The sequence below is a fragment of the Oncorhynchus nerka genome, linkage group LG24 (assembly GCF_034236695.1).
Source record: "Oncorhynchus nerka isolate Pitt River linkage group LG24, Oner_Uvic_2.0, whole genome shotgun sequence".
Lineage (NCBI taxonomy): Eukaryota > Metazoa > Chordata > Actinopteri > Salmoniformes > Salmonidae > Oncorhynchus > Oncorhynchus nerka.
The window spans coordinates 60250544-60262818 of NC_088419.1; the positions used below are offsets into that span (position 1 = coordinate 60250544).

General features: G+C 41.4%; 1 protein-coding gene across 1 annotated transcript; it reads right to left on the reverse strand.

Moving 5' to 3' along the window:
* Positions 1-5547: 5547 nt before the first annotated feature.
* LOC115107400 (insulin gene enhancer protein ISL-2-like) lies at positions 5548-8183 on the reverse strand. Its single transcript, XM_029630799.2, has 6 exons — positions 8054-8183; positions 7427-7646; positions 6980-7212; positions 6537-6823; positions 6291-6452; positions 5548-6078 (listed from the first exon to the last, which is right to left on the reverse strand). The coding sequence occupies exons 1-6, from the start codon at positions 8181-8183 to the stop codon at positions 6001-6003; spliced, it is 1110 nt and encodes a 369-aa protein (XP_029486659.2). The 3' UTR covers positions 5548-6000.
* Positions 8184-12275: the final 4092 nt, after the last annotated feature.

Genomic DNA, 12275 nt, shown 5'->3' on the forward strand with positions numbered 1-12275 from the left:
GCAACTGTTCTCTTTAAAGTCTGTCTTCTATTCCGTTAGTTGCATTTCCATTTCCATCTCTTGCTTCTTTGTTCTCGCTTTGTAAGCTCCGAGATAGATTTCACTTCTCCCTTCTCTTTTTTCTTCCAGTATCTCTCCCTGTTTATCAAAATGAAAGGAGGACCAAGGCACTCTTCATATAATTAATTAAAATGCCTTTGTTTGTATAGCATGTTCAATGGAAACAAAGTTTTAAAAATCCGACATGTTTCGGCTGCATGGCCTTTGTCAGGGAGTACAAAGAAATTATAATACAATGTCCTTTTTTGAACATTTTTTTCCAATCAGCTCTAATTTGAAGAAGGAGAGGTTACAAAGTTGATTGGACAACACCTAGTAAGCAATACTATACACATTAAAATGTGAAATACTGTAGATATGTTATCAAAAAAGTCAACTCCAAGCTAGAAGCATCAGAACGCCTAGAAAGGTAGTTCTATTCTTGGCAAAGTGCCAAGAATAGGAAAGCACTCTATTCCACAGTACACTAGAACATAGCAAACATGGACAACAGCAGTCTTAACATAGCTGAGGGCAGCAATAGAGCAAAATGTCCACTAGATGACAGCAAATGGACCTATCACGACCCTACAGGAAAGGTGAGAAACACATATTTTAATTTAAACCAGGGTACTTAGTGGCCTGTAGTTTGTAAATCCGTATCTTCATTTAAACCAGGGTACTTAGTGGCCTGTAGTTAGTAAATCCAAATCTTCATTTAAACCAGGGTACTTAGTGGCCTGTAGTTAGTAAATCCAAATCTTCATTTAAACCAGGGTACTTAGTGACCTGTAGTTTGTAAATCCATCTTCATTTAAACCAGGGTACTTAGTGGCCTGTAATTTGTAAATCCATATCTTCATTTAAACCAGGGTACTTAGTGGCCTGTAGTTTGTAAATCCAAATCTTCATTTAAACCAGGGTACTTAGTGACCTGTAGTTTGTAAATCCATATCTTCATTTAAACCAGGGTACTTAGTGGCCTGTAATTTGTAAATCCATATCTTCATTTAAACCAGGGTACTTAGTGGCCTGTAGTTTGTAAATCCAAATCTTCATTTAAACCAGGGTACTTAGTGACCTGTAGTTTGTAAATCCATATCTTCATTTAAACCAGGGTACTTAGTGGCCTGTAGTTTGTAAATCCATATCTTCATTTAAACCAGGGTACTTAGTGGCCTGTAGTTTGTAAATCCATATCTTCATTTAAACCAGGGTACTTAGTGGCCTGTAGTTTGTAAATCCATATCTTCATTTAAACCAGGGTATTTAGTGGCCTGTAGTTTGTAAATCCATATCTTCATTTAAACCAGGGTATTTAGTGGCCTGTAGTTTGTAAATCCAAATCTTCATTTAAACCAGGGTATTTAGTGGCCTGTAGTTTGTAAATCCAAGAACTTTCCCTTTGGTTTAGCTGTCCCCTTTTCTAATTGAGGCCGGAACATGATCAATACCCATAGCTTGTAGGGAGGCAGGGTTGCCATGGTGTAAGAACTTGTGGTGCTTCATTGTTCTTCATTGCCTACCCGTATGGCGTACTTGTGTTCCGCTAAGCGGTCTTGAGGCATCTCTTTGTCTGTCCAATGTAGAACACCTTGCACTGTGGACATTCCAATATGTAATACTCCATTCTAGAAGCTTTGTCAACTATTTTTTTATTCTGTGCAATATTTCTGCACTGGTTGCATTTAAAAGAGCCTTTGGGGTTGTTGTCTAGCCAAGTTTTTTGAGAGTCACCAGGAAGATAGCTGTGGACTAATTTGTCATTTAGGGTCGGACATCTCTTAAAGCGTATGACTGGTGGCTCTGGGAAGACTTCGCGTGGTAGAGTATCACTTTGGATGATTCCCCAATTATTTGTAATGATTATTTTAATGTTCTCTGCTTCAGTGCTGTATTTTGTAACAAAGTACACTCTCTCTGATATATCACGAGGCACTCCCCTTTGCAACAAGTTCTCTCTGTCAAGTTTTCCTGCCCTTATACCGGCATCTTTCAGGACCTGAGCTCTGTAGCCCCGATTCCAGAAGCGATTCTCCAATTCTGCAGATTTGACACTGTAGTCTGTTTCCTGATCTCAAATTCTGCGGACTTTGGAATTGGTCATATGGAATGTTCTCTTTTAGCATTTTGAGGTATAAGCTGTCTTTTTGCAGATGATCCTGGTATCATATTTAAAGGAACAATTTTTATTTTGTTTCTATGTCTGTGAGCTCTGTGCTGTTTTATGTGGCATCTTCTAAGAACAAAGAAAAATACTACTTAAGTTTTCAAATTGTCCACAGCTTGGAGCATTTTCTAGATTAAAGAAATGTAATGCATGATTAAATAAGACTAAAGTAATTAAAAGTAATAATATAATGGATTTTTGTGATTTCCAACAAGTTCTGTCATTTCCTCCACAATTACGTTTGTGATGGAAATGACTGTGATGGAAATTATGCTTCTACTGTTTTGGGAGAAAAATGACAGACTGCTTAGCATGCTTTGGCTAGTATTACAGCTAGCATATAGTTTACACTAAATACATAAAATATATATTTTTTTATAATTCTACCACAAATTAAAGAATTTATAGTCTTTTTGGTAATGACTGACAATAAAAAATATTCTCTACACAAGCGATATTTACCTAGATTTTTCTTCATCTTCTGGACATCACTTCTGGACATCACTGGAATAACTGTCTGCTGCAGCCATCTGCTTTTGCGTCACAATACGTTTCCATGGTAACTAAATTAACATTCTCTTGACAACTTTATTATTGAGGAATTTGCACTCAGTGGTGGAAATGACACCACTACCAAATGTTTGTGTAAATAACAATATAAAGGGCATACTCACAATAAATATTGATATGGATTTAATTTAATTTAATTGACTCTTTCTCGAATACAACATTACATATTGTGTAATTATTACTTTTTTCTTATAGAAGAACATACTAGAAACTCAAAAGTCTGGGTCTGGGACACGGGCAAAACAGTGAAATTTAGGTATAAAATGCATCTGAAAAGTAGCTAAAATACTTGATAGAGAGGTGTTAAACGTCTGGGGTGATTGTAGTGTGAACTTATAAAGAATAAAACCTATTTTTTAAATAAAATCCCCAAAATGGACCCTGAGTACATAGAAGTTCCCGTAGTTGCAGGATAAAGGGGTCCAGGGTTCTGCCAACTTTCCCGAAGGCACTGTACATAGTGTGTGTGTGAAATCAGCCAAGACCTCAGAAAGAACATTGTAGACCCCCACATGTCAGGTTCATCCTTGGGAGCAATTTCCAAACGCCTGAAGGTACCACGTTCATCTGTACAAACAATAGTACGCATGTATAAACACCATGGGACCACGCAGCCGTCATACCGCTCAAGAAAGAGGCGCGTTCTGTCTCCTAGAGATGAACGTACTTTGGTGCGAAAAGTGCAAATCAATACCAGAACAACAACAAAGGACCTTGTGAAGATGCTGGAGGTAATAAAAGTATCTATATCCACAGTAAAACGAGTCCTGTATCGACATAACCTGAAAGGCATGGAAAAAGCCACTACTCCAAAACCGGCATAAAAAAGCCAGACTACGGTTTGCAACTGCACATGGGGACCAAGATTGTACTTTTTGGAGAAATGTCCTCTGCTCTGATGAAACAAAAATAGAACTGTTTGACCATAATGCCCATCGTTATGTTTAAAGGAAGAAGGGGGAGGCTTGCAAGCCGAAGAACACCATCCCAACCATGAAGCACGGGGGTGGCAGCATCATGTTGTGGGGGTTATTTGCTGCAGGAGGGACTGGTGCACTTCACAAAATAGATGGCATCATGAGGAAAGAAAATTATGTGGATATATTGAAGCAACATCTCAAGACATCAGTCAGGAAGTTAAAGCTTGGTCACAAATGGCTCTTCCAAATGGACAATGACCCCAAGCGAACTTCCAAGGTTGTGGCAAAATGCCTTAAGGACAACAAAGTCAAGGTATTGGAGTGGCCATCACAAAGCCCTGACCTCAATCCGAAATAAAATTTGTGGGTAGAACTGAAAAAGCGTGTGCGAGCAAGGAGGCCTACAAACCTGACTCAGTTACACTCTGTCAGGAGGAATGGGACAAAATTCACCCAACTTATTGTGGGAAGCTTGTGGAAGGCTACCTGAAACGTTTGACCCAAGTTAAACAATTTAAAGGCAGTGCTACTAAATACTAATTGAGTGTATGTAAACTTCTGAACCACTGGGAATGTGATGAAGGAAATAAAAGCTGAAATAAGTCGTTCTCTCTACTATTATTCTGACATTTCACATTCTTAAAATAAAGTGGTGATCCTAACTGACCTAAAACAGGGAATTTTTACCAGGATTAAATGTCAGGAATTGTGGAAAACTGAGTTTAAATGTATTTGGCTCAGGTGTATGTAAACTTACGACTTCAACTGTATACATGTCTAGTTAGATACCTTGCTTTGAAGTAACCTACCTTATCCATTTCATCCCTGATTTAAAAAACTATTTGGTTGTAATGTTGAAAAAGCGTGCACACCCAGGAGCTCACATGTTGACATGTGACTAACAGTGCAGTTCTATGTGGGGGGCTAAGTGCCTTGATCAAGGGCAAAACGGCAGGAGGTGTTAGGTCTACATGGGATCAGACACAGCAGCTTTCCAGTGTCAATATTGCTTACTTTTTCATGTAGGCTATAGTAATAGTCATGAAAATGTGGTTAAATGTCATGGAGAGTAACAGTGAACAATCAAAGGTCTCTATAGTCTCTATAGTCTGATGGAAAATACAGCTCCTGTACTTCTTCCATCCCAAGTCAAGCACTGCCAAGCAGTGATGCAGCTGGTCAAGATGCTCTTAATGGTGCAGCTGTAGAGTGACTTTTGGGGTAAAGTGACAAAGAGAGATGAGGTAGCACTCTATTCTTCATACAAAGAAGTGTATGAAAGAGTTAAAAAGTTATAGATGAAAATGAGTGAACATGTATTTGTTTGTTTTGAGTGGGAAGTGATAAAATGTCTGAAAGACATTATGGGAGAACGCATGCAGTGGTAGTGGGAGCTGTGACATTGAGAGGGCATGTGGACATGTAAAGCAGACAGACAGGTTGTAGTAACAGAGTCCCTCGAAGATGTCGGTCTGCAATTTTCACACAGCTTAGATGGATTTTAGGGTTATTGTGTCAACTTGTTGTTCGATCTTGCACCTTTGCCATTGAAGAACTGGAAAAAGTTGCCCCCTTGTGGGGTGAAATGGCCATTAACATTATCTGCCTGCAGCAGGATTTTTAAAACCCAAATGCCTTTTTCTTTAAGTCAAACAGGAAGAAGGAACACGTTGTTCAGATTTGCTTTCTACAATAATAGGTTTCACACTGGAGTTGTTGTAAAGTGGATGTAGACAGAGTGAATAATCATTTCCAGGACAATCAATCAGTTCAGAATACGAGTTTCACATTTTGGAATGAAATATGTTCCAATAGAGATGACATCTGGCAGCTTGGTTTTGTGGAGATTTAATTAATTCCCAAACGCAAACTCCCAGACTGTGACTATGCAAACAGACTGTGTTTAAATCACATGTTGACAGATCACATCATAGTCTGCCAGAAGTTAAAGCTTCATGTGATGACTGGCGGTCTGGATGAAACCTCATGATCTAAAACCACTGTGTGCTGCATGGGCCATAGTATAGTGGTGCACATTTTGTTCTGTCTCATTGACCCATGACCTTTAATCCATTTACCCATACAGAAAACAGAACATGCAGAACTGGGACCCAAATTATGTCATCATTTTTTCCCCCAACACAACATTCTCCTGTTTGGGAACTAGTTTAATAATTATAGCATACATTAAATAACTAATTACATGATTTAAAGCTGCTTGAAGCCCCTTCAGATTAGACACAGGGTCTTGATAACTCAGTTACAGTAACAGTTCAGTGAGGATGTTGGGATGGTGGCTGTCTAGATAGTCCGAATGGTGACGGAGTACTCATCACCCTGCTGCGGTGGAGAACCCAGGTCTTCTGAAAAACACGTTCTCTGAGGGGAAGTGAAAGAGAAATGATGAGTGTTGGCCACCACAGTCAGGGCTGACAAATGAAACTGGATAAATGAGTAGCTAATACCAATAAGTTATAGTCTCAATCTACAGTATAAGGTGTAGGTCTAAGGTTAGGTTGTTGCAGTCATAATCAGGGTCTGATATGTCACACAAAGGGACATTACACTACCTGATACACACTCTGATTTACCTGGGAAATATGAGTGAGGGTCAGCTCGTCATGGTCAGCTGAGAGCTTGATTTGGCCGTCAAGTGGTTGCCATGATGACTCATAGACGTAAATCTGGAGGGCAAAGTCAGGGGGCTCAGGAGAGAGGACCACCATCGGTCTGGCTGCAGTACACAGCAGGGCCTGGAACATAGGGAGTGATGATCAACTGTGTTCACAGACAGACAGACAGACAGCCGCACACACACACACACACGCACTACTCACTGTAAAGTTAAAGTCTGACACTGGTCTGCCTCCTTTTTTGGCGTGGCTCTTCTTGTCCTTGCAGCGTTTGTTCTGGAACCACACCCTGATGACCCGCTTGTTTAGGCCAGTCAGCTGACTCAGCTGGAGCTTGACCTCTGCGTCAGGCCGGGGGGTCTGGGAGTAGCAGGTGCACAAGGCTTTCAGCTGGGTGTCACTGAGGACGGTACGCACCCGCACCCGCACCCCTCTACTCCTACCCCTGTCCAACCACCTTCTCTCCCAAACTCCTCCTCTTCTCCCTGACCCTGACATATGTGAGAATGATTCAACTTAACTTAAGGAACATTAAACTTACCGATTACAGGGAAAGATGAGACAGACCTTTGAGACAGTTTCATAATTATCATTAACTCTAAAGGGAAAAAAATCTCTATTTTATTATGCATATAAACTTCACAGACCTTTTCTTTTCTTTAGTGAGTCTGCTTTTTGGATCTGTTGCTCTGGCATCGTGTGCTCTGCCTGGCAGCATGGTCCTCCTGGTCCCAGGGTGAAGCTATCCCCAGGCATGAGTAATGCACCACAGAGCGAGCAGTGCAGACAGTCAGGGTGATAGTTCTGTCTTCCTGCCCTCACAACCAGGTCAGAGGACAGTACTGCCTCCCCGCAGCCTCCACACTTCTCTGCAAATAGTCTAACACACACACACAATCAATAACAAAGACATTCACATGGTTAAAAATGACAAAACTAAAGGTTGGAAGCTGTTCACAAACACACACACACCATCAACAAACACATTCAAAGAGTTAAAAAATACAAACATAATATACACACAAAGTTGACCTTACAATGTTCATCTTTATCGTTACAACTTCTCTACTGTCCCACCAAAGCTGCTGACTCACCGTGCATAATCTGTCCTACACAAGGTCCTCCCGTCCCTCAGGAAGCAGCTGACACTCTCTCCCAGGGGACAGTGGCACTCGTCACACCACAGGCACCCTGTGTGCCACTGCTGGTTTGACCCAACCCGTAGCACCACAGGGTCTCTGATGGACTCTCCACAGCCAGCGCAGGGCCATACCGCCCCCTGTGGACATGACTCCTCATTGCACCCTGGCCCCACTGGAATTACAGGGAATACTGTACTGAAAATTACCTTTCCATGGCATCAACATAAACATTGTGAAGTTTTAGTCTTTCTTACAGCATGTTCATGATAAGAGACTTATATATATTTTTCATAATCAACAGTAATCAAGAATAAGTCAATGAGGGAACATTAAACGTTTAATCTTTACATTTCTCAGCAAAAATGTTCTCATCTCACTGGTGTGTTTAGGTTACAGGTTTTATCTAGTAACATTATTTGTATCATAACGAATGAGGAAAATACTGAATTTGATGTATTCAAAACCAACTATAGCAATCAAAACTTTAACCTCTACCATAAGACTGATTATAATAAAACATAATTATGTGTACATGATACAATATAAACATGTAAATTACAACACGTTTATCAAACTCACATTTGCTGGTATTGCTGTGGTCCTCCAAGGTTTCCCCCGGTAACATCAGGGTGTATTCTGACAAGAGATCAACTGTCCCCACTGAGTGGAATTCTGTCTGAGCTGGACTCAGCAGGCTCTCTCCTGACATTGGTCCGTCACAAAGCATGGCTCTGCACAAGTGTCTTGGAGCAACACTCAACCCTCTCAATTTTATAGAGATGTGCAACGCCCCCACAACCACCACATGTTGGCAAACACACACACACACACACACTTACTCTTCAAAGCAATCTATTAAATTAACTCTCAACAAACACTCCTCCTCCCTATTAGTAAAACAATGCAACAGTTCCCTTCCCTTGGGTTATTAAAATCCGACCTAATTTGTTCTGGGCTCTGAGTAGAGGAGGCTGGTGGGCACAGATGGGCTGAGATGGGGGAGGGAAGGATGGGGGCATTCATACCACAGATAACATTGACACCAGTGCCAGCCTGTGCACTGATGAAAATTCAAGGTCTTTATTTTTTTCCCTATTAATTAACTTTCGTTTGCCACCTGGATTTGCACCTTAACTAAAATGTATACTTTTCATTTTCAATATAAGTGTTGATTTTTTTTACTCTCATTTTTTAAACTCTCATCGGGGGCAGGAGTTTTCTGACCATTTGACCTGTCTGGGTAAATCCCTACAGGAACGTATATATCCCGTAAACTTTTGTGTCCTACCATTTGACCTGTCTGGGTAAATCCCTACAGGAACGTGTATATCCTGTAAACTTCTGTGTCCTACAACATTTACATTACATTTAAGTCATTTAGCAGACGCTCTTACAATTTGACCTGTCTGGGTAAATCCCTACAGGAACGTATATATCCTGTAAACTTCTGTGTCCTACCATTTGACCTGTCTGGGTAAATCCCTACAGGAACGTGTATATCCTGTAAACTTCTGTGTCCTACCATTTGACCTGTCTGGGTAAATCCCTACAGGAAGGTATATATCCTGTAAACTTCTGTGTCCTACCATTTGACCTGTCTGGGTAAATCCCTACAGGAACGTGTATATCCTGTAAACTTCTGTGTCCTACCATTTGACCTGTCTGGGTAAATCCCTACAGGAACGTATATATCCTGTAAACTTCTGTGTCCTACCATTTGACCTGTCTGGGTAAATCCCTACAGGAACGTATATATCCCGTAAACTTTTGTGTCCTACCATTTGACCTGTCTGGGTAAATCCCTACAGGAAGGTATATATCCTGTAAACTTCTGTGTCCTACCATTTGACCTGTCTGGGTAAATCCCTACAGGAACGTGTATATCCTGTAAACTTCTGTGTCCTACCATTTGACCTGTCTGGGTAAATCCCTACAGGAACGTGTATATCCTGTAAACTTCTGTGTCCTACCATTTGACCTGTCTGGGTAAATCCCTACAGGAACGTGTATATCCTGTAAACTTCTGTGTCCTACCATTTGACCTGTCTGGGTAAATCCCTACAGGAACGTGTATATCCTGTAAACTTCTGTGTCCTACCATTTGACCTGTCTGGGTAAATCCCTACAGGAAGGTATATATCCTGTAAACTTCTGTGTCCTACCATTTGACCTGTCTGGGTAAATCCCTACAGGAACGTGTATATCCTGTAAACTTCTGTGTCCTACCATTTGACCTGTCTGGGTAAATCCCTACAGGAACGTGTATATCCTGTAAACTTCTGTGTCCTACCATTTGACCTGTCTGGGTAAATCCCTACAGGAACGTGTATATCCTGTAAACTTCTGTGTCCTACCATTTGACCTGTCTGGGTAAATCCCTACAGGAACGTGTATATATCCTGTAAACTTCTGTGTCCTACCATTTGACCTGTCTGGGTAAATCCCTACAGGAAGGTATATATCCTGTAAACTTCTGTGTCCTACCATTTGACCTGTCTGGGTAAATCCCTACAGGAACGTGTATATCCTGTAAACTTCTGTGTCCTACCATTTGACCTGTCTGGGTAAATCCCTACAGGAACGTATATATCCTGTAAACTTCTGTGTCCTACCATTTGACCTGTCTGGGTAAATCCCTACAGGAACGTATATATCCTGTAAACTTCTGTGTCCTACCAAGCAAGCACCATTCAGTGCTGCAGTAGTTACACTGTCACACAGTCCTTCAGATGGGACTCCGCTCTCAGAGTTAATACAATAGGCCCCCTTGGTCTCTATTGTTAGGGCAGTGCTTTGTCCTTGGATCCTCCCTCTTGTAATGAATCTGTCCCCATAGGTCAGGACCACTAAACTTGTTGCTGGTGTCTGTGGGCAATTTCCCTCCCAATTTGAGTCAACACATACACACGTAACACACCCCCAACAGTTGTGCATCTGCACCAAAAAACGAAATTGACAGCTTGTCTCTCTCTCTCTCTCTCTCACACACACACACACACACACACACACACACACACACACACACACACACACACACACGGCAAAGGAAGCTTCTCCATGTCCCACTCTGTAACGCCTCATAAAGTTATTTTACCAGGAGCAATTAAAAGCATCCAGTGCGTGTGTAAGGGAGGAGCTGCCTCTTGATGAATACTCTACATACTGTACTGATCAAGCCCTGGGACACGCCCACTAATTTACACAGCCAGGCTGCCACTAGCGTCATCCCTAACCTGGTCCTCCCATTCCCCACACTCTGACTAATGGAAACACGGAGCAGCGGAATGAAGTGGCCAGCTCTTTTAATTTGCCGGCCGTATAAAATAACAGAATTAGGTATGTATATTAATCAAGTCAGAAGACATTTGGCCGTGTCTCTGTTCCTCCTCCTTCATCTCCTCCTGTGTCCTGCTCATTACTAATGAAAGTCATCTACAGGGGCAATGAGACTGAGTGGAAGGGAGGGAAGAGGGACCACATATACTTGTTGTGATTTACTCACGTTTGTATACATGGCAATTTGGCAGAGCTGGGTAATCTGTAGGTGTCCTGTACAGAACAAAGAAATGAATGAGAAACATGCAAATCTCTCACTCCTTCTGATTAATTAACCCTTTCTGTTGTTGGCTGGATTAATTGGACCGTGTGCGTGTGTGCGTGCGTCCGTCCTATGGGCAGTATAGTATCAGCAGCCCTATATTGCCCTACAAAGGCAAAACACAGTAACTACGAATGTGGTCAAAAATCTTTGATCTGTTGTAATGGCCAGGTATATTATCTGATGAATGCGGTATTTCGTTTCCTGACACAAGAACAAGCCAGTTGATTAGAATATATCATGGAGTATCATGGGTCCGGTACTGTTCGGTTTATGTATGTTACCCCTTTGCACCATCATCAGAAAGCACAGCATTATTTTAACTGTTTACTTAGACCATACACAAATGTACATTTCTGCGTCACCAGAGGATTTTAGCTCCACGGATAAATTATAAGATTGTATTAGGGATTTAAATACTTGGATGGCTCACAACTTCCTCCAGCTAAATCAAGACAAGACAGAGGTACTTATTGTTGGAGTCAAAGCACAGAGAAAGAATCTAGCCGCACATTTTAATTCACGGGCAATAAAGATAAAACACCAGGTAAAAAACCTAGGTGTTATTTTGGATTCTGAACTAAATTTCAAATCACACATTAGGAATGTAACCAAAATATATTTTTACCACCTGAGGAATATTGTGAAGGTGCAGTACGTTTCTCTCTCAGGCTGATACAGAGAAACTCATCCATGCTTTTATTACAAGCAGACTTGACTACTGTAATACTCTCCTGTCTGGTCTACCCAAGAAAGGCATTGGTCAACTGCAAAGCATGCAGAATGCTGCAGCACAGGTACTGACGAAGACCAGACGGAGAGCACACATTACACCGGTTTTAAGGTCTCTGTACTGGCTACCTGTGAGTTTTAGAATACATTTTAAGATTGGTTTTTAAATCAATCCACGATTGTGCACCCCAATACATGTCTGACATGTTTTTAGTTATGTACCCAGTAGGTCCCTCAGGTCCTCTGGCACTGGCCTTTTAACTATCCCAAAGCCTAGGACCAAGAGGCATGGAGGGGCAGCCTTTAGTTACTATGCCACCAGCCTCTGTAACAGCCTGCCAGAGAACCTGAAGGGGGTCAAAACTGCCGGCGCCAACAGAGATGGCCGCCTCGCTTCGCGTTCCTAGGAAATTATGCAGGATTTTGATTTGACTGGACATTTTTAAAAGAGATCTTAAAACACTCATTTTT

What these genes read in the sequence shown, in the direction of transcription:
- LOC115107400 (XM_029630799.2), bottom strand. Translation starts at nt 8,183, where the DNA reads ATGTCAGGAGAGAGCCTGCTGAGTCCAGCTCAGACAGAATTCCACTCA. An exon ending in TGTAGGACAGATTATGCACG is followed by an intron (nt 7,213 to 7,426) that starts GTGAGTCAGCAG and finishes TGTGTGTGTTAG; the next exon opens with ACTATTTGCAGAGAAGTGTG. An exon ending in TGTCAGACTTTAACTTTACA is followed by an intron (nt 6,453 to 6,536) that starts GTGAGTAGTGCG and finishes CCTATGTTCCAG; the next exon opens with GCCCTGCTGTGTACTGCAGC.